General features: G+C 29.5%; 1 protein-coding gene across 1 annotated transcript; it reads right to left on the bottom strand.

Annotated features, from left to right (window-relative positions):
- Positions 1-263: 263 nt before the first annotated feature.
- Positions 264-22,716, bottom strand: LOC129907073 (uncharacterized). Its single transcript, XM_055983115.1, has 18 exons — positions 22,288-22,716; positions 17,271-17,478; positions 16,832-16,906; positions 14,989-15,237; positions 14,844-14,920; positions 13,263-13,485; positions 13,122-13,195; positions 12,075-12,303; positions 11,541-11,599; positions 11,045-11,270; positions 9,525-9,583; positions 9,033-9,258; positions 7,510-7,568; positions 6,084-6,291; positions 5,730-5,776; positions 3,801-4,005; positions 3,228-3,307; positions 264-868 (listed from the first exon to the last, which is right to left on the bottom strand). The coding sequence occupies exons 1-18, from the start codon at positions 22,367-22,369 to the stop codon at positions 396-398; spliced, it is 2,859 nt and encodes a 952-aa protein (XP_055839090.1). The 5' UTR covers positions 22,370-22,716; the 3' UTR covers positions 264-395.
- Positions 22,717-23,388: the final 672 nt, after the last annotated feature.

The following is a 23,388-nucleotide window of genomic DNA, read 5'->3' as shown; positions in this document are numbered from 1 at the left end:
TCATGCTTCTCCGATAATTATAGGCTATACAAAGTACTCATATATTGCGCCACCTAGTGGCAATCATTATGAACTCATGAAATTTTACTTTTCGCTGCGCAATGGTCTCAATTTATATAAAAATGACGGTCAAAATGAATTTAAAATGAAAAAAAAAAAAAAAATTAAACAAAATATTAAAAAAGTTTTGTATTTTAAGTATTATTTTATTTTATTATTGATTTATTGATTTTAAGATAATGTCGAATTTTGTGTTGAAAAATAAAAAAATAACACAATCGATATAGGTTAAATATTTTATATTATGTATTACAGCCTTTCATCTTCTCAGGACAGTATGATCAAAGAGTTCTGAAAGGATAACTTCGTCTGATGAATTAAACAAATTCAATATTTCAGCGGATATTTGTATTTCTATTACTCTTTTCTCTTTGGACCGTGTCATAGCTTGGAAATAGCTCGACTTCAGTAATTTGGTTTACTATATTGTTGATAATTTGGTATTGTTCTTTTGACAATCCTGCCATAGCAATAATTTTCTCAGCATCATATGAATCTAGCAGCTTTTTTACTGTTTTCTTTGATCTAACTTGATTATTTGGCCCATGTACAGAGGTGAAGACTTCAACAGTATTAAGCCAATGATTATTTTTAGATAAAAATATGCTTTCATTTCGTGAAGATTTATTCCATTTTCTACGGATGGCATTACAGAGCTTTACTATCCTATTCCTTACTTGATCACTTTTAATTTGGTAAGTGTTTTTGAAAATTCTCCATACATGATGGTGTTTAGCAGCATTGCTACGTTCCTTCACCTTGAGCCAAATATTAAAAATATCAAGACGTTTGATGTTTTTGCTAAAACCTAAAACAAAATTGAAAACAATGTTTTATTTCGAGTCAAAATTTTCAGCAGAAAAAAAGGGGAAATGTAACTATTTATTATTTTGTATAATAGCCCCATGCTTTTAAAAACACAAGCGAGTTAAAGATTCATGCATGTGAGTGTAGTGTCGGGGGAAGTTGATTAAATGATCTAAAGTACGAAAACTGTTAGCACGTAGCCGGTAAAATAGGGAATAAATTCGTTGTAATTTCTTCTGTCTTGTTTAAATAAAAAAAAGAGGACCTATTTGATTGCCTTGCGGAACCTCCGATTTTGCAATTAAATAACTAGAGAACATGGTATAAAAAGACAAGGTATGATCATTAGAGGCACCATCTTACAAAATGGGGTAATAAGGTTTTGACGTTTGGCATTTGGCAAAGTCAAAAGCAACAACAATTTCCAAGACAAATTTGTTTACAACAACAATTTCAATGGGCTGGGCTGTCAAAACCTTAAGTAGCCATAAGTTTTGACAGTTCTCAATACTGAGTTTTTCTCTAATGATCATACCTTCTCTTTTTATACCATGACTAGAGAAGGTGTCTCTGAATTTCTATTTTTTAATATAAAATGAAATCCAAGTGATTGAACTTATGGGATAATTGAATACGCAAAGTTGGGCTGCACCGACCGTTTTGGGTGGATTTAAAATCCGAACAAGGATTATATAGGGTGTCCCACAGTCACCGCCCCAAACGAAAACCATGGATTCCTGAGGTCATTTTAAGTCGAAAAACCTAAGAGGTAATTTTCTCGTTTTCGTCCCGTTTTCGAATTATGTCGGTTTTTACGATTTTTGCTCTCCATTCCCTCAACTGGCTTTATCTTTGCCAAAATACGTCTGTTTTGAAAGATTTTTTTTACAGCCAATCAAGAATTTGTTACAGTTTAAGTTTGTTCCAAAACTTTTTTTCTGCGGACAACCGTTTCTCCGCAATTTTGCATCAAACCCAATTTTCTTCGTTTTTTAAGTTGTTTTTTTTTTTCACTTTCATATCATTTTATTCAAAAAACTCGTAAATGAGTATTAATTTTGTTCACTTACTATTAAAGCCCAGTTTATTTCCTTAAAAAAATATATTTTTTTTTCATAAAAAAGACTGCTGAAAGTAATTAAAAAAAATAAACAAACAGAGTGAATTAAAAAAAAAAATAATTTTGTAGTAGGTACAAAATTAACTTAAAAGAATTAAAAATTTTTCTGAGCTTTATGTATTTGTTATTTTCTTTACCGCTCAGAAAAAGTTTTTAACTCATTTAAGTTAATTTAGGATCATAATTTTTTTTTTTTTAATTTTGTATTAAAAAATATTTTTTTTTTTTAAATTCATTCTGTTGCTTACTTTTTTTGTATGAATCATAAAAATATGATTGAAGCGTCATATGAAAGGTGAAATAATAAGCTTTCTTATGATATAAAACTAAATATGAATTGTTAAAGATAAAAATTAATTTAATGGCGTGAGAAGATAAAAAAGAATGATAGTTTTGCTTTTTTTGATGAAAACTGTTGGGTTCAAAAAATTCTAGCTCTTATTTTAGACGTCGCACAGACATGGGCTGTATAAATATATTGAGCTGAAATAATAGGCTTTCAGATTGTATAAAATTCATTATAGGTTGTTATATAAAAAAAAGGATTTTTGGGTAATTGAAGTGATTTTTTCACTTTTTTCATACAAAATGATTGTTTTCAATATTTTTTAATACTTTTTTAGCATTGTAAAAATGGTTTTATTATAGAAATATTTAGAAATAATTTAAGATCTTTTTTTTAACAAAATCACACAACCTGTTTTCTTATAACGTTATCACGTAAAATCATCGTCCGTAAACCGACTTTATAGACAACCACTTTTTTTTTTTAGCTCCTCTCAGTCATGTTCCATTTCAATTTGAAGTTTAAAAAGGCAATAACTGAAAATGATTGAGGGGACCTACAAAATTAATGTTTTGGCAGCAAATTTTGTTTTTAAAAAGCTATAATTTTGAGAAAAGAAAACAATTTTAAAATTCACCTTTTTTTGAAAATTTTATTTTAGCGGGATTTTGAATAGCAATGGATCGAACTACAAAATTGAGGTTTAAGCTTATAACTGAGTCTAAATTACTTCAAATTTCTGCAAACAAAAATTTTGATTTTCGCATTTTTTTAAGCCATTGATCTAACTTTTTTTTTTTTAACCTTGTCATTTTGAAAAGTGTTAAGTAGTTAAAAATTTATGAGGAAACATACATATCCACAGCCATATGCTTATAAAAACCAACATTTTTTGCCCTATAAAACAAGTAATACTCAACAAAAATTTACAAGTGTTAAAAACAAAGTAAATACCTGTGACTGCTGGTCTATTAACTTCAGAGCTGTTTTGGCTAGACGGGAGTGTCCCAAATCGCACTTTGGTTTTGGGAGTTCTAAAAATTAAAGTTAAATTAAAATAATAAGAATTTATGCCCATAAGGCAATTCATGCATAATCAGATAAGGACATTTTAGTATTTGATTCTTGGGTTTATTCTGAGAAATGATTTAAGAAAACCCTTACTTTATAGTATGCCTTTACTAATGTTATTGTGAATTGTTCCCTTAATACGATTGATATAAACTTCATTAAGATCTTGATTTTTAGGAAAAAATATATTTTTTTAACTGCATTTAAAAAATGTTCATATCTTTTTGATTGCTCAGACATTAAATCTTAAAGGCTGTCCATTTTTTTTTACTCATGATAATTTTTGACTATGAGGCCAATTTTTTTTTGATAAATGTGTGATTGACATAGTGTTTTTATTAACATTTATTCTGTATAACAATTTTTTTTCTTAGAATAAACCCAAGAATCAAATCCCTAAAAAAGACCATTATCTTATTTCGGGACACCCTGTAAGTATATGAATTTTTAACTTACTGTGTTGAAATATGTCCTATTGCGTCATTATTTGGATAGCAAATAACTTCATCTTTATCCATAAATGAGCAAGTAAAAATAGAACTGTATTCGATTGTTTCTTTTTGCAGTCCTTCCAAATAAACTCCACATGCTGATAGTAATTTACAAATTCCTGGTTCGCCGGTTTTTGTTTTACAGATCGATCCTGACTTTAAATTTTTTTCTGAAATATTAACGGATTTTTAATTTGAGTTGTACCATTAGCAATTTAAAAAAATTAAATTCTAAATAAAAAAAAAATAAAATTACAAGAAAATTCATAGACCCGTTTTTAAAATAAAATGTACGACTGGTTTGCATACAAGTTTTTTTTTTGTATAAGAAAAAAAAAAACCTTTTAAATGAATTTCAGCAAAAAAAAAGTATGCTCTTTGATTTCTTTTGTAAAGATGCATTTTTAAAAGTTTTCAAAATCATTAAATCGGTTTTTAAAAAAATTAATTTTTCAGAAATAGTTTTTTTGGAAAAAAAAATTAATAATAAATTAGTAGGTAGATATTCCATTTTGTAGAAATTAAAAACACCGACACACAAAAATAAGTGGTATGTACTCTGGACCAGGCCTACCTACCGATATTTATGTATTTTGACCCACAGAATCCGTATTTCAAGTCCGTTTGGCCGACCGGGCCAACATACCAATTTTTAAGAGTGCCGATGTTATTAAAAGCTAAAATTTCAGAAAATTCAATGTCTTATTTTCGAAAATTTTATTTTTCAAGAAAAACTCAAGTATTATTTTCCAAAATTTTATTTTTGATTTATATAAAAACTATATAAATGCTTTTGTTTTAAAAAATCGTAGGAATAAAGCAAATCGTTTGGGAAAAAAATTTGATTTAAAAAAAAATTGGTTCTATATAGGAGGTTCCGTTACTAATGAACCAAAAACTACTAGACACAGCAGATTTTGGGAGTTTATGGATAACCGAAAATGGGTCATATGTATGTTTAGGAAATAGGTAATAGCTTCCTGATGAAGAATTCAAAAGTCTGGCAGGTTTATTTCACGGCATTCTATGGTTTATGGGGAGTTGAACAATGCATTTTTTCCGATTTTTGTGTCGAGTACCTATATAACCACTTTAATTCATCTAGAGCCGATAGAGGATTCCAAAATGTTCGGTCCCAGACGTTTTATTCGCGGCATTACTCTTACCAGACGTCCTTGAAGATTCGCGAATTAGCGATTTTCATACAAAAGTCAGAATATTATTTTTTTGCAAGACGTATAACCGTCTGGTGGTAACTCTTAGAATATCACCACTTACTCTTGATAGAAAATAAATTAGTGTCAGACGTTTTAACCACGGCATTAACCCCACTAGACGTCCTTGAAGAGACCCGAAATAGCGCCGTTTGGATTGAAAATCGCTGTTTCGGGACTCTTCAAGGACGTCTGGTGGTGGTAGTGCCGTGGTAAAAACGTCTGACACTAATTTATTTTCTATCAAGAGTAAGTGGTGATTTTTTAAGAGTTACCACCAGACGGTTATAAGTCTTGCAAAAAATAATATTCTGACTTTTGTATGAAAATTGCTAATTCGCGAATCTTCAAGGACGTCTGGCAAGGGTAATGCCGCGAATAAAACGTCTTGGACCGAACATTTTGGAATCAAAGTATCGCCCTCTATCGGCTCTAGATGAATTAAAGTGGTTATATAGGTACTCGACACAAAAATTGGAAAAAATGCATTTCCAACTCCCCATAAACCATAGAATGCCGTGAAATAAACCTGCCAGACTTTCGAATTCTTCATCAGGACGCTATTACCTACACATACATATGACCCATTTTCGGTTATCCATAAACTCCCAAAATCTGCTGTGGGCTCTTAGACTATAATAACAATTATAAAATTTCCATGTGCTTAAAACAATACATACCTGGTCTTCCAATTTCAGTTAACGGTGGTCGTGGCATTCTTGAAGGTCTTAAAATAAAAAATAAAATATTTAAGTCAATGTATAACGGCCATATTATTCACTAGTTTAAAAAATACATCTGGATGTTAGGAAATTGGAGTGTCAAAAATAAATCCAAATCCATAATATTCGCTATCACACAGAGAAAAAAAATAGTCATTTTTAACTATTTTTTAACTATTTTCATAGTTTAAATCGGGATAACTATTTTGGATTTGGATTTATTTTTGACATTTGACAATTTTACATCCAGATGTATTTTTTAAACTAGTGAATAATATGGCCGTAAATGTGATATTTTTTTTGTAAACTTACGCTGTTGGAATATGTCCTGGCCTGTGATGATTATTTGGACAGCAAACAACTTCATCTTTACCAATAAATGAGCAAATATTAATAGAACTGTATTCGATTATTTCTTTTTGCAGTCCTTCCAAATAAACTCCACATGCTGATAGTAACTGACAAATTCCAGGTTCGCCAGTTTTTGTTTTACAAATCGATCCTGCCGTCAGAACTTTTTCTAAAATATTTTAGTATTGAAAAAGTTATATACATTTAATTTAATTTTATAAAAACTTATAAACAAATAATTTTTAAACAAAATGGGCTTCAGCTTAAATTTTGTTATTATGTATATAAAAAAAAAATTCGTCGAGTCGTTTTCAAAAAATTTACTATTCAGAAATTAATTTTGAAATACATACATATCACATATGTAACACTCAAAATATACGCGGGCGGAGACCTATCAGGTTTTGTAGAGCTAGTCGCACTGAATACGAAACGGTATTTGAAAATCCCCTAACACCCCCAAAATCTGGAGTTACGGGCAAAAAACGGTTTTTTGGACCTTCACCCATTGAAAAAATTCTAGCTTCGACAATTTTTTACCCATTTTCGATTTTTTTACAGTTTCTGATAGAAGATAAATATAATTTTTTAACAATGTATAAAACATGTAACTCAGTTAAACCACTTAGAATTTATAAGATGTCAAAGTTCAAAAATTCAATTTTTTTTGTCATTTGCCCAACTTCGGCATCAATTTAAAGTATATGTTTTCAAAACAACATGCTATTTAAAAAATATATTCTAAAACTATATTTATTTCCCAATTGATCGAGGTATTTTTTATGAAAATTACTATAAAATTGGCTTAGAAAAAAAATTTTTCGATTTCAACCCAGATACAGAAATTCGAACTTTTAGGTATAGAACAAAAATGTTGTTTCGGCACGTAGTAGAATAAGTTGGGCGCCAGGATTTGATGAAGGGTTTTTGTAGAGGAGCTCAATACAAACATTTTTTTCTTTAGGAGGGGGGTCTATCTCCCCCCGTTTAGGTGGGAGGGGCATTTTTCTAAAAAAAATTATCAAAATAAAAAAAAATATTAAAAAACAACGGCAACACTTACAGTAATAAATGATACCATTTCCAAAAGGCAAAATTGTGCATTTGATTCTAATTTTTAAATCAATATAATATTACCAATAGTTTTTGAAATAATCGATTTCAAAGTTAAAAATAGGGGAAAAAAATTTTTAAAACTCATTTTATACTATTTTTCTCCAGACTGTGAATTTTAGTAAATAAATTACTTAGACAGAAAAAAAATTCGTCGAGTCGTTTTCAAAAATTAATTTTGAAATACATATTTAAAAAAAAAATTTAAAATTATTATTTTGTTTCTTCAACTTCTAAAATAAAATATTAATAGCGTTCAAGAGAATACACATACCTAGCACTGCTGGTTGCTCAATAGGTCCCTCAGTAACTGTTTCTGGCGCAATGAAAGGTCTGAAAACAAATGTTAAAATTTAAATTATTAAAACTCTTTGGATTAAAATGAACAACTGGGTCACTTGTAGATTCTTTGTTAATTCAAGAGCTACCGACGAAAATTCAAAGTCGCACATAGGAGTATTTGCAGTAAAAACCTGGTCATTAGTCGATTTTCTGAAACTGAAAATTGACACCAAAAAGTTTGGCAAAGTGGGTGCAAAATAAACATGTGTCAATATGCTGCACTAATTTTTTTGTTTTTCGATCGTGTCTTGTTAAAAAAATGAGTTCAAAATTAACTGTTACATCTACCTCATTTTTATTTGAATGCGAAGTATTTTGGTATTCTATATGAGATATCGAAGTGTTGTGATAGAAATCTAAAAAAAATTGAATGGTGAATTCTTCTTCAGTTATTTATTAACGATTTTAATATAGTTTTGGAAATGTTAGATGGTGTTTTTTATTTCAATTCGGGCTTAGAACTAGTATCTAAAAACTTGATATTTTTGTTAAGTTATTATTTGATCTTTAATGATTTTGTTTTAGTATACCCCGTTATTCTGCGATGAATTGAAACTTATTACTTAGTTTATATATTCTTTAACACAATGCAACAAAAATTGGGTGCTCTTACGTGCTCTTTAGGGAATTGAGCGTCAATTAGTTCTTCACTTTATGATAGAAACTACTCCTTACTGTATGCAACGTTTTTTTATTTTTAAATTAAATTTACTGATGTATATTAATATTAGTGTATTTTATTTTGGGTGATCTTAATTAAGGTTGGAAAAGAGAGAAAAGAAACTGAGAATTGCGTATTAGGGATGAGGAAAAAAATTTGAGAAAAATAATGAGGACAGGCGGAGTACAGGCCATTAATTAATTAAATTTTTGAGTTTTTGATAAAGAAATAAAAATAACAAAAACTAGGTTTGGTATTGTATTTTCTTGTAGGAATACTCATTTTAAACAAAAATAATAACAAAAACCACGAAAAATAATTATGGCCAGGTATTTTATGACAATACTCCTATGTGCATCGTAAGGTATTGATAGTCATATTGATATAGCTATGAGATATCCCAACTAACAGATGTTAATGTCAAAGTGGAAGACAAGGGTTGCCAGATGTCTTCAAAATTTTTACGATTGATAAAAACTTCGTTAAGATCTTGATTTTTAGTGAAAAATATTTTTTTTTAACTGCATTTAAAAAATTATTATATCTTATGTAATTGCTCAGATAAGAATTCTTTAAGGCTTTTCAATTTTTCTAACCCATGATAATTTTTTATTTTGAGGGCAATTTGTTTTGAAAAATGTGTGATTGACATACTGTTTTTATTAACATTTATTCTGTATGACAATTTTTTTTTTTTTTTTTTCTTAGAATAAACCCAAGAATCAAACCCCTAAAAAGGCCATTATCTTATTCCGGGACACCCTGTAAGTATTTGTATTTTTTTAAAAACTTACTGTGTTGGAATATATCCTGATGTTTTGGGATGATTTCTGGGATTGTAATTATTTGGACAGCAAACAACTTCATCTTTACCAATAAATGAGCAAATATTAATAGAACTGTATTCAATTATTTCTTTTTGCAGTCCTTCCAAATAAACTCCACATGCTGATAGTAATTTACAAATTCCAGGTTCGCCAGTTTTTGTTTTACAAATCGATCCTGCCGTCAGAACTTTTTCTAAAATATTTTAGTATTGAAAAAATATATACATTTAATTTAATTTTATAAAAACTTATAAACAAATAATTTTTAAACAAAATGGGCTTCAGCTTAAATTTTGTTATTATGTATATAAAAAAAAAATTCGTCGAGTCGTTTTCAAAAAATTTACTATTCAGAAATTAATTTTGAAATACATATTTAAAAAAAAAATTAAAAATTATTACTTTGTTTCTTCAACTTGTTAAATAAAATATTAATAGCGTTCAAGAGAATACACATACCTAGCACTGCTGGTTGCTCAATAGGTCCCTCAGTAACTGTTTCTGGCGCATTGAAAGGTCTGAAAACAAATGTTAAAATTTAAATTATTAAAACTCTTTGGATTAAAATGAACAACTGGGTCGCTTGTAGATTCTTTGTTAGTTCAAGAGCTACCGACGAAAATTCAAAGTCGCACATAGGAGTATTTGCAGTAAAAACCTGGTCATTAGTCGATTTTCTGAAAATGAAAATTGACACCAAAAAGTTTGGCAAAGTGGTTGCAAAATAAACATGTGTCAATATGCTGCACTCATTTTTTTGTTTTTCGATCGTGTCTTGTTAAAAAATGAGTTCAAAATTAACTGTTACATCTACCTCATTTTTATTTGAATGCGAAGTATTTTGGTATTCTATATGAGATATCGAAGTGTTGTGATAGAAATCTAAAAAAAATTTAATGGTGAATTCTTCTTCAGTTATTTATTAACGATTTTAATATAGTTTTGGAAATGTTAGATGGTGTTTTTTATTTCAATTCGGGCTTAGAACTAGTATCTAAAAACTTGATATTTTTGTTAAGTTATTATTTGATCTTTAATGATTTTGTTTTAGTATACCCCGTTATTCTGCGATGAATTGAAACTTATTACTTAGTTTATATATTCTTTAACACAATGCAACAAAAATTGGGTGCTCTTACGTGCTCTTTAGGGAATTGAGCGTCAATTAGTTCTTCATTTTATGATAGAAACTACTCCTTACTGTATGCAACGTTTTTTTATTTTTAAATTAAATTTACTGATGTATATTAATATTAGTGTATTTTATTTTGGGTGATCTTAATTAAGGTTGGAAAAGAGAGAAAAGAAACTGAGAATTGCGTATTAGGGATGAGGAAAAAAATTTGAGAAAAATAATGACGACAGGCGGAGTACAGGCCATTAATTAATTAAATTTTTGAGTTTTTGATAAAGAAATAAAAATAACAAAAACTAGGTTTGGTATTGTATTTTCTTGTAGGAATACTCATTTTAAACAAAAATAATAACAAAAACCACGAAAAATAATTATGGCCAGGTATTTTATGACAATACTCCTATGTGCATCGTAAGGTATTGATAGTCATATTGATAGCTAAGAGAAATCCCAACTAACAGATGTTAATGTCAAAGTGGAAGACAAGGGTTGCCAGATGTCTTCAAAATTTTTACGATTGATAAAAACTTCGTTAAGATCTTGATTTTTAGTGAAAAATATTTTTTTTTTAACTGCATTTAAAAAATTATTATATCTTATGTAATTGCTCAGATAAGAATTCTTTAAGGCTTTTCAATTTTTCTAACCCATGATAATTTTTTATTTTGAGGGCAATTTGTTTTGAAAAATGTGTGATTGACATACTGTTTTTATTAACATTTATTCTGTATGACAATTTTTTTTTTTTTTTTTCTTAGAATAAACCCAAGAATCAAACCCCTAAAAAGGCCATTATCTTATTCCGGGACACCCTGTAAGTATTTGTATTTTTTTAAAAACTTACTGTGTTGGAATATATCCTGATGTTTTGGGATGATTTCTGGGATTGTAATTATTTGGACAGCAAACAACTTCATCTTTACCAATAAATGAGCAAATATTAATAGAACTGTATTCAATTATTTCTTTTTGCAGTCCTTCCAAATAAACTCCACATGCTGATAGTAATTTACAAATTCCAGGTTCGCCAGTTTTTGTTTTACAAATCGATCCTGCCGTCAGAACTTTTTCTAAAATATTTTAGTATTGAAAAAGTTATATACATTTAATTTAATTTTATAAAAACTTATAAACAAATAATTTTTTATTAAAATGGGCTTTAGCTTAAATTTTGTTATTATGTATATAAAAAAAAAATTCGTCGAGTCGTTTTCAAAAAATTTACTATTCAAAAATTAATTTTGAAATACCTACATATTTAAAAAAAAATTAAAAATAATTTTTTTGTTTCTTCAACTTCTTAAATAAAATATTAATAGCGTTCAAGAGAATACACATACCTAGCAGTGCTGGTTGCTCAATAGGTCCCTCAGTAACTGTTTCTGGCACATTGATAGGTCTGAAAACAAATGTTAAAATCTAAATTATTAAAACTCTGTGGAATAAAATGAACAACTGGGTCGCTTGTACATTCTTTGTTAGTTCAAGAGCTACCGACAAAAATTTAACGTCGTCGTAAGGTGTTGATAGTCATATTGATAGCTAAGAGAAATCCCAACTAACAGATGTTAATGTCAAAGTGGAAGACAAGGGTTGCCAGATGTCTTCAAAATTTTTAAATGAGCTAAGTGACTAAAACTTCATACTATTATAAGCTTTAAGTGAATATAAAAGAACTCTAACCGAAAGAAGCAGAAGAAATTAAGTAATAGGGTTGCCAAAGTTATGAATTTATAATATTTTAAGTAAATTAAAACAAAAAACCTGAATATATAGATACGATATTAATAAATTGACCCACAAAGGTATATCTCAAATTAATTTAATTAAGATATAGAATCCAGCAACCTGTTAACTGTTTATACTATACTTACCCTGAAGCTATGAATTCTGTTGTTGATTGAGGATATGAAGGTGTTTCATAATAAGGACAGCAAACAACTTCATTTTGCCAATTATTATATATGCATATTGCTATAGAACTGTATGCGATAGTTTGCCTTTTTAATCCTTCCGAATAAACTCCACATGCTGATAGTAATTTACAAACTCCTGGTTCACCGGTTTTTGTTTGACAAATCGATCCTGACTTCAGAATTCTTTCTGAAATATTTCAATTTGAATTATTAGTAATACAGTTTCATAAAGAAAACATTATGTGTAAATATAAAATGCAGGACTATGTTGCACGTACTTGTTCTTTTTGTAAACGTTTACTAGAATATTAAAGTTTTTTATTGAAAAAACTACATATATTTTTAATTTAACTTTATAACCAAATTTTCAGAAAATTTAATGTTCTATTTTCAAAAATTTGATTTTTCAAAAAAAAATTTTGTTTTTGATTTATATAAAAAATGTATGTAAATGCTATTGTTTAAAAAAAATCGTGGGAATAAAGCAATTCTTTTGGGAGAAAGTTAGAAAAGGACCCCGCACATTTTATATGGGAAGTGGCCCTCGGTGAGATTGTCTAAAATTTTAGTATGTTGTTGTCTTGAAGCTCCCGATCAAAAGCCGATATGGGCAGAAAGTTGAAAAATGGACAGTTTTTAAGATAACGGGTTTTTTCCAATGACTATCTCAAACCTTTTATAAGGGATAGTAACTCTCTATATTGTGTTTTGGGCTATTTTTTAGTGGAATTCATAGGTTTTTAGGATCGCTTTTGATCGGGAGCTTCAAGAGAACAACATACTAAAATTTCAAACAATTTCACCGAGGGCCACTTCCCATACAAAATGTGCGGAGTCCTTTATAGAAGCCGTTTTTGAGAAAATTAAAATTTTCCAAAATCGGTAGGTATATGACAGGTATACCGTTATTTTTAATAAAAAAAAATAATTCCAAAAATCCCTTTGTACAGGATCCAAAAACTGCTAGCAATGATACAATTTACAAGTGCTAACAACAGTACATACTTGGTTTTCCAAATCCATTGTTGTTTTGGCTTGGTATTGTCCCAGCAAACGGTGGTATTGGCCTTATCGGAGTTCTAAAAACAAAATCAAAAATATAAGTCAAAGTATATATAAATGTTTTTTTTTTTTTTGTGAACTTACTCTTTTGGAATATGTCCTAGCGTGTTATGATTTGTAGGTAAGCTATTATTTGGACAGCAAATAACTTCATCTTGAACTATAAATGTGCATATTGCTATAGAACTGTATTCGATAGTTTGCTTTTTTAATCCTTCATAATAAACGCCACACGCTATGAGTAATTTACAAACTCCTGGTTCACCGATTTTTGTTTGGCAAATCGATCCAACCTTTAGAATTTTTTCTGAAATATTTTTTTATTGAAAAAAAAACAGGTATTTTTAATTTAGTTTTAAAAAATAATGAAAATCTTTGGAAGCGTTTATAGAGACTTTAAAGCTCTACAAAAAAAAGTCTGTAGTAATTTTTCATTTAATCAACTCAGTCAGAAGTTATTTGAGGTTAAAGGTAAATATATTCTTAATTCATCCGTTTTTTTTTTTTTACAATAGGTTATAGGTACCTACTCAAAAATTAATAAATGTTTGCATAGTTAGATAAAGACTTTAATGCGAATGGCAGTGGATTTCATCCTTCATTAGTTATAAAAATCAGAAGTAAAAAAAAAAATGTTTCCTTTTTGATTTTTAGAATTAATTTTTTCAAAAACTATGCCATAAATGGCTTACTTAAAAAGACGAGGTTTTGGCTTTACAAAAATGTATAGCACGTTTTTGTAGGTGTAACCATTGATTTTTAATATTTTTTTAACAAATGTTATTGCAATGGAACCGTTTCCTTGATGTCTGAATTTTACGCAAACGAATTTTAATAAATAAAATTTTTTTTACAAAAAACAAATATTTTTGAATTAAAAAAAAAATTATCTGGGATTTCATTCTTCTCCACAACCGTTTTCCTGAAGACTGATGTTCTCGTTAACTTGATCAATTTTAATGACACAAATTTGTATAGAAGTGGTTTTTTACAAAAAAAAAATTGGATTAACAAAAAAAATTAATTTGTTTTTTAATTCTGCGGTGTTTTCTTGATGACTGATTTTCTCGTAATAAAAAAAAATATATAGAAAGGTTTTTTACAAAAATAATTTTTTTGGATTCAAAAAAAAATTGGGGTATGCATAATCATCAAAAATAGTGACATCGGTAACAAGACCGCGCTTTCCAATAAGCAGATTTAACAAAAAAAAAAAAAAAACATTTTATTGAGGAGCTCTATACTTTTGACCAAGGCGGCTATATGTATGATATTGTAAAGAGGTAAAAGGGTACACATGAGGGTAAAAAAAGGGGATCAGTGTGGTAAGATATAAATGAAACTGTAAGTGTCATTGGACGTCATTTATGTACTAAATTTGAAGAAAGTATGTCCCCTTCTTTAAGCAATGAAAATGTGTACACGTGAACGCACAGATGAACTGACGTTCAGATAGACAAGATTGAAGGAATGCCATTTTAAAAACTACATTTTTGGAATTATTTATCATCCTATCGGTTTTGATTAAAATCTATTAATTTTTTTGACACGAAACCAATACTCTTACCCTGCTATAGACAAAGTATAAAACATACTGATAACAAAGTAAGTAAACATCTAATAGGTATACATAGTAAAATGTTCATGTATTAAAATAGTACATACGAAATGGTCTCTCCACTTTAGTGTTGTTTTGTCTTGGTATTGTGCCAGTAAAAGGTGGTCGTGGCATTCTCGGAGGTCTTAAAATTAAAGTCAAACATTTAAGTAAAAGGAAGTATAATGTGATTTTTCTTTTTTGAGAACTTACTCTGTTGGAATATGTCCTAGCGTTTTATGATTTGCGGGTAAGTTATTATTTGGACAGCAAATGACTTCATCTTGACCCATAAATGAGCAAATATTAATAGAACTGTATTCGATTATTTCTTTTTGCAGTCCTTCCAAATAAACTTCACATGCTGATAGTAATTTACAAACTCCTGGTTCGCCAGTTTTTGCATTACAACTAGCTCCTACCTTTAAACTTTGTCCTGAAATATTTTGAATATAATTATTACTTATTAGCAATTTAGTTTAATAAATTGTATACATTTTAATATCTAATAAAAAATAAATTATATAAAACTTATTTTAAAAAATTTAAAAAAAAACATCTTTCTTAACGGTTTTGACTTTAAAAAAAAGTACAATGGCATTTTTCACACGTGTTCCGAACGTTCAGAAGCATTCGGGACACATTTGGCACACATTCAGGAGACGATCGGGGCACATTCGGGACATATTCGGAACACATTCGGGACACATTTGGGACACGTTTGGTACATATTGGGGACACATTTGGGACACGTTAAGGACATGTTCGGAACACATTTGGGACACATTCGGGACACTTTCGGGACACATTCGGGACATGTTTGGGACATATTGGGGACACATTCACATTTGGGACACGTTAAGGACACGTTCGGAACACATTCGGGACACGTTTGGGGCACGTTCGGAACACAATCGGGACACATTTGGGACACGTTCGTTCGAGACACGTTCAGGACACATTCGGGACACGTTTGGGGCACGTTCGGAACACAATCGGGACACATTTGGGACACGTTCGTTCGAGACACGTTCAGGACACATTCGGGACACATTCGGGACACGTTTGGAACACGGTCGGGACACATTCGGGACATATTTGGGACATATTTGGGACACGCTTGGGACACATTCGGGACACAATCGGAACGCGTTTGGGACACGTTAGAAACAAATTAGGGACACATTTGGGACATGCTCGGGACACATTCGGGACACATTCGGGAAACATTCGGGACACGTTCGGGACACATTCGGGACACATTCTTGACACTTTCGGGACACATTCGGGACACTTTCGGGACACATTCGGGACATGTTTGGGACATATTGTTCGGAACACATTCAGGACACATTCGGGGCACGTTTGGGACACGTTAGGAACACAATCGGGACACATTTGGGACATGCTCGTTACACATTCGGGACACGTTCGGGACACATTCGGGACACGTTCGGGACACATTTGGGACACGTTTGGGACACATTCGGGACACATTCGGGACACATTCGGGACACATTCTTGACACTTTCGGGACACATTCGGGACAAGTTTGGGACACATTCGGGCACGTTCGGGACACATTTGGGACACGTTTGGGACACATTCGGGACACGTTTGGGACATATTGGGGATACATTTGGGACACATTCGGGACACTGTATATATTTGTGTACACTGTGTACATTCGGGACAAGTTTGGGACACATTCGGGACACGTTCGGGACACATTTGGGACACGTTTGGGACACATTCGGGACACGTTTTTGACATATTGGGGATACATTTGGGACACATTCGGGACACTTTCGGGACACATTCGGGACACGTTCGTACGGGACACGTTCAGGACACATTCGAGACACGTTCGGGACACATTCAGGACACATTGGGGACATATTTGGGACAGTTTCGTAATACGTTCGGGACACATTCGAGACACGTTTGGGACACACTCAAGACAAGTTCGGTATCGTTCTGGAGTCGTACGGGACACGTTGGGGATATGTTTCTTCATTAATATTCACAAGTAAATATAACAAGCTCAAGGCAATACCCACCTGCCATTAATGATGTCTCAATAAGTTCCTCAGTAGGTCCCTCACTAACTTCTTCTACTCCTTTGAAAGTTCTAAAAATAAAAGTTGAGGTATAAATTCGAAATAAATAAAGCTCTGTAAAATTATATGAGTGGCTGATTCTCATGGGCTTTCTTTGTTAGTTTAAGAACTAGCGACAAAAATCCAATGTCATATACGATTATGAACAAGAATAAAACTACAAAACATTGGCCACCATAATGTTGGCTAAGAGAGATCGCAACTTACAGATGTCAAATTGGAAAGCAAATGGAAAGTGTTGCCAGATGTTTTCAAACAAAAAATATAAAAATTATGACGAATTTTAAGTAAGTTGTATTTGTTGTATTTTCGACGCTATAGTCTCCAACTTTAATATTTATAAGAGCGTAAAATACTTATATTAGATATACTTACCCTGGAAATAATTCTTCTGTTGTTTTAAGTGGACAACAAATAACTTCATCTTGACCCTTAAAAGAGCAACGAACTATGGAACTATATTCGATGGATTCGGTTTTCAATGCTTCAAGGTAAACTTCGCACGATGTTAGTAATGTACAAACTCCTGGGCCGCCTGTTTTTATTTGACAACTTTCTCCTTCTTTCAGAATACGATTAGGGACTGAAATATTTTTTATTTAAATCATAGGTTTTATTTATTTTTACTTAGGTACAATTATCAAAATTAAAATAGAATAAAAAAACAAAACAAAATAAAAAACCACAAATACTTAACAGAAATATTATCTACTATTTTACTACCAAGGCTGAGCAGTTCCTAAGCTATAGGGCTTCAAAAATCGCAAAAACCGAAACTGCCTCACTGACATATCATCAAAATTATGGAGAACTTCCCGTTATCGTAGAAACTTGTAATTTGGTACAGTGATGGGTCTTGAGGTGTATACAAAGAAAAATATCGAAAATTTGAGATTTTCAATTCATTTTCGCTGAATTGTCATCAAATGGTTTAGAGCACTTCTGATTACTGTAGAATCTTGAAACTCTGTAGATTAATAGAGCTGGTAGCTTATGCAAAAGGAAAGTTTTTAAATTTGAGAATTTTAGGCAGGGGATTTTTTTTTTTTTTTTTTTTTTTTTGAAAAAAAGGAACCCCTAAAAATATTAATTGCATAATCTAAGCGACCGTCAAACAATACATCAGGAGATACGACCGTCACAAAATAAATTATTTGAACACAACGACAACACCTACAATATTTAAGCATATGTTTTTAAAAAGCTAGGAACTTATTTCTATTTGTAAAATTAAAATTGTGTTAATTGAATGCAGCGTTATTGAAAAAATGGTCCTCAAACTCAGAATTTTGCAAAAAATTTTAACAAGTCATTTTTTAAAAATAGTTTTGTAATATAATATGCATTTATTTTTTAAATTTTCTTGGTCATATTAATATTTATTTGAATTCAAAAAAAAAAATATATCAATATGTATTATAGTTTATGATAAATTAAAAATTATTTCACTTTCAAAGAACTTTTTTTAACAGAAATTTTGAAAAAAAAAAATTATCTTACTTTTTTCAAAGTTCAACATTTAAATATTGTTGTTTTTGTTGAAGCATAAATTTGTCAAAGTTTCAGTTTTTATCAAGAAAATCCAATGAAATTGAAGTAATTTTGAATTTTTGTTTCTTAACTGTAATATATATTACCTTTTCCTCTTCGGAATTTAACTAATAATATCTATGATTATAAAATTTTTTAAAAATAGATTTAAATATTATTACGAAAAAGTTTGAAAAAAAAAATAATTTTAAAGTTTTTTAATAACATTTTTTTCAAAATTCTGAGCTGAAGACAATTATTTTCAAAAACCCTTCATTAAATTTAGTGGATTTAAATTTTACAGATAAAAATGAGCTTCTGTTTTTTTTTTTTTTTAAGTATTTTAAAATATTGCAGGTGTTGCCGTTGTGTTCAAAATATTTTTTTTGTGTTTGAAGTCAGTTTGTGAGGAAATTGCATCTATCTCTAAAACGATGGTAGATTGTCTCTTGCTCCCATATATTTTTTCCCTTAAATTACGTAGAGAATTTCTTGGTATCATTAAATTCAAAAAATTTTTGAAAAAAAATTGGTTTTATTATTTTAATTAATTTTAATTAAAAAAAAAACAATAGGGCAACATCGGCAATTTTTAACCTATAGAGGTTAAAGTATTTTTAATTACCGACGTTTGAAAAAAAAGATCATCGCAATTCGGCCGGGTTATCTAAACCATAAAAAAATTGATTAAAGTTTTTTTTTACCATTTTTGAAAGCGGCTATTTTTGACTCCAAGATTTTTATGAAGTTTTGTTATAAGTTCTATAAGGTATCTATTTTATTGTTCACTTTTTTTTGGCAGAAACACAAAAGTGGCAAGAAAAAATAATTGCCTACAAAAAAGTTAGGGGAAAGGGGATGGGTGTCAAAAATCGTGTTTTTTACTATTTCTGTCAAAAGTAGACCTCCTGTCGATTTACTGCTTTTTGATTTTTATAGGTATTTTACAAAAATGGTTTGATTTTAACAAAATGTGGTTAAAAATTACTTTATGTTTTGAACCTTTTTTAAATGGTGTTTTATCAAAATATTATTTTTCAATCAAAAAAAAATGTTACCGAAAAAATTGTTGATTTTTGAAATGTTTGGAATTCCGCTATTTAGATTAAAAAATTTTCTTAGGCTATGTAGAACACTAACACTTTTATTTCAGAAAATATTGAGAAAAAATTGAAAAAAAAACAAAATACGATTTTTAAGATCGATTTTTCCGTTAATGACAAAAAAGTGATGCCATTTTCTAACGTTACACTCTCGCACTTTCGCAGTGCGGCAAAAAATTTCAACATAACATAAAAATTAAAAATAAACTATTAGAGATACAAAAATCTTCTATAGCTTATTTGAAAGAAAATAACCTCAAGCTTAAAAAGCTTTTTAAAAATTCCGTCATTTAATAGGGTAAACATGGTTTAGAACGGAAAGATGAAATTTGAGCTAAAATCTAAACGCGAAGTCGTAGAGAATTGTTTGTTTTTGTTATAGATAGATGAGATTAATTTAAGAATAACTGCATTTAAGAAAAGCTATAACGTTTTGTATAAACGTTGTACACGTGTTGGGGCTATGACAAAATGATGATTTTGGGTAAAGGAAATTTTTTGACAATTCTGAAGGAAAAAAAATTAGGTGTCTGATACGCATTTTTTTCCAACACTCTGCGTTTCGAAATATGAATTTTTGAAAAACACCTTGTTTTTTAGGGGTATTTTTGGGTAATTTTTGATTTTTAGCTTTAACTTATAGGACATGAAGGTTTTGGCCTTATGCATACATGTGCAAAAACTTGGAATCGTTAAGTGAGTTTTGACTGAATAACGGAACAAACAAGTTTTTAAAAAAAACATGTTTTTTGACCGTTTTTTACCGATTTTCATCGTTTTTTCTTTGTATCTTTTTTTCTTTAATAGATAAAGGAATAAAGTATATGAAGTAATGATAGACCATGACAACGACTATATGTGTACTAAGTTTCAATTATTTTCGTAAACACAATTTTGAGATAAAGGTAAAATAAAATTTTAGAATTCAACAGGTTATAACTTTTGACCAAGAGCTGATAGCAATTTTATTAAACTTTTATGAGCATCCTGATACAATTACCTTTCATTTGGTATATCACACATATTGGTAGACTAACTACAAGCTACACAATGTTAATTCAAGAAACTTGCGAAAAACCTAAAAACACCAGTGAAGATCTGTTGCCCCCCCGAACAGCCACCAGTGTGGGAAGTACCGTAATCTTAGTCTGGAAATTCGACATGGTTGATTTTAAAAAATTCTAACTTCTCTTGTAGGCATCATTGAAATGATATTGATACGTCATATGAAAGGTGAAATAATAAGCTTTCGCATGGTATATATTTTGCATAGGTTGTCGAACAAAAAAATTGATTCCATAGCCTGAGAACATAAAAATAAATGTTTTTTTTTTTGCTTTTTTTAATGAAATTTGATCGAGTTCAAAAAATTCTAGCTCTTTTTATAGATGTCTCATAGACGTGATCGATATATATATTTTGAGATAAGACAATAAGTTTTTAGATGGTATAAAGTTTTTTTTATAGGTTGTTGGGTACAAAAAATGGAATTAATGACGTGAGAACATAAAAAATCATGTTTTCTTTGCTTTTTTTGATGAAATTGATTGTTTTCAATAATTTATTTTTATACTTTTTGCGCATTGTAAAAATTTATAAATGGTTTTATTCTTAAGAAGAAATACTTGGCTTTTAAAATGCATAATTTTTTTTGTAAGCTTTTAAAATAAAAAAATTAATATAATGAGAAAATAAAAAAGGTATTTTTTTTTTTTGCTTTTTCTTGTAAATTATGATTGTTTGAAAAAAGTAAACGCTTCAATTGACTCATTTTAAACAAAAGCACACAACCTTTTTTCTGACGACGTTATCACGTAAAATCATAGTCCGTAAACCGGCTTTACAGACAACCTCTTTTTTTCAAAATTATTTTCACTTGTCTACAAGCAAATAACTCAATTTCAATTAGGTTTTTATTACAAAAGCATTTGCTATATAGCTTTAATAAAAATTAAAAATAAAATTATGAAAAAATAAAATTTTGGATTAAAAAAAATTTTTTTTGAAATATATCAATTTTTTGAAAATGGGACATTTTTTTTAATGTCGATTAACACTTGCTAAAAAATTCCAACTTTCAATTTTTTATATTATATAAAGTTGGGACGGACCCCCAAAATAATTTGGATACAGGGCCCCCACAGGGCTAGCTACGCCACTGGGTCAAATTGTATAATTTCTAAAACAACACTCTGCTACAAAAAAAAATAGCAAAAGAATAACAAAAAATACATAACCACAAGCATAATACACACTACAAAAACAACAACAGCTTACAATACAATTTAATATCATTCGAAGTCACCAATACAATACAATATTACTCGTAAAAGATAACCTATTTCTTAACTAAACAAACAAAAAATAGATGAAATTAGCAAACATACAAAATAGAACAGGACAAATATTATAACCACAAGGTATGACGGCAAAAGTGACAACAACAACAACCAGAAATAGATTAAATTAACATTAAAAGCCCGAAATTTCGTATGAAATAAAAAAATATTTTTACTAATGAATTGTTCCTGATTTTATTAGGCAATGTTTTAGTGGAAGAACAAAAATGAGTGTTTATATATTTGAAGAATTTATATTATTTAACTCTCTAAAATGGTTTTTTTTTTTTTTGTCACAAATAATAAAAAAAAAATTTTTTTTTTAAATTGTTAGGTACCCTAACCCATTAAAAATGATAAAACTATTATTACACAAAATTTGTGTTTGACAAATTCAAACAATATTCATCATTAGCTTACATTTAGCTAAATTGTATTGTTGTCCATTAACAGCTGCTAAAATCCAAGCTAAAAGGCAAAAAAAATCCAACCACTTCGCCATTTTTGTTGAGATTTTTTTTTCACGACACTATCACTGAAAACTTCAAAGCAATTTAATTAATTTAATTAAATGTTCTTAGAATCTTAATTTAATGAGATTTAATTTTTTTAGAAAAATGAGTCAGTTTCACTTTCGATTTCTCTTTTTTCTTAAACCAATTTCAAATCTGTTGGCTTAAAGCTAATGTTAATTTATGAAAAATCATGTAAGATAGGACCATTTTCAGGCGAAAAATTTTATCCACACAAATACTGTAAATTATTTAGGATCATTTTATTTTATTTATTTTTTTTTTTTTTTCAATATTTTAAAATCATTCCGCACTATTCGATCTGAACTTGTTAACTGAAACTCAAATGAAATTTATCTAACAATTATAGATTTTTACTTGCTCTATAGGACAAGTATTGGTTTCGTAAAAGAAAAATTAATCACTTAATAAGTGTACCACCCATACATTATCATTTAAAAGGATGTTTATTCAAATTTCAAAAAAAAATTAAAAAAGAATTTGTTCATAAATTTTTATTTTTTTTTTTTTATTTCTAACCAAATCATTAAAATTCCAATGTTAAGCTAATATTTATATACTTTTTATTATAAGAGCAAGTTCATGCGACCCAGTCGTACATTTTATAAATTGTTTTTTTTTTTTTTTCTGGGCAAAACTCTCCAGAGAACCGAATATACTAATAGACTTGAACTTCAAAGATATATATTCGATTTGGTAACCTCATCGAGAACACTGAGAAAAAAAGACAGACAAAATAAAGCTGGTTTCTGTATGGTTTTGTTGCCAAAGAGACTGGCGTCTTGTACCTAAACATAATGAGTTTTTGGCGCAGAAATTTTGTAAAGTTTTTGAAGTTATACTTCTTATGGGACGGTGGGTATGAAAATTTGTTTTTTGACAAGAATGTCAAAGGGATTATGACTCGATCGACAACTGGGCAGCAGGGTTGTCGTTTCACCTTTAGCTTTAGAGTTGGCAGTACTTTAGTATTTAAAAATGCAGTACG

This window comes from Episyrphus balteatus, chromosome 1 (genome assembly GCF_945859705.1).
Source record: "Episyrphus balteatus chromosome 1, idEpiBalt1.1, whole genome shotgun sequence".
Lineage (NCBI taxonomy): Eukaryota > Metazoa > Arthropoda > Insecta > Diptera > Syrphidae > Episyrphus > Episyrphus balteatus.
This window is presented reverse-complemented; position numbering and strand designations above follow the sequence as displayed.

What these genes read in the sequence shown, in the direction of transcription:
- LOC129907073 (XM_055983115.1), bottom strand. Translation starts at nt 22,369, where the DNA reads ATGGCGAAGTGGTTGGATTTTTTTTGCCTTTTAGCTTGGATTTTAGCA. An exon ending in TGAGCAACCAGCAGTGCTAG is followed by an intron (nt 9,259 to 9,524) that starts GTATGTGTATTC and finishes AAAATATTTTAG; the next exon opens with AAAAAGTTCTGACGGCAGGA. An exon ending in CCAGGACATATTCCAACAGC is followed by an intron (nt 5,777 to 6,083) that starts GTAAGTTTACAA and finishes TTTTATTTTAAG; the next exon opens with ACCTTCAAGAATGCCACGAC.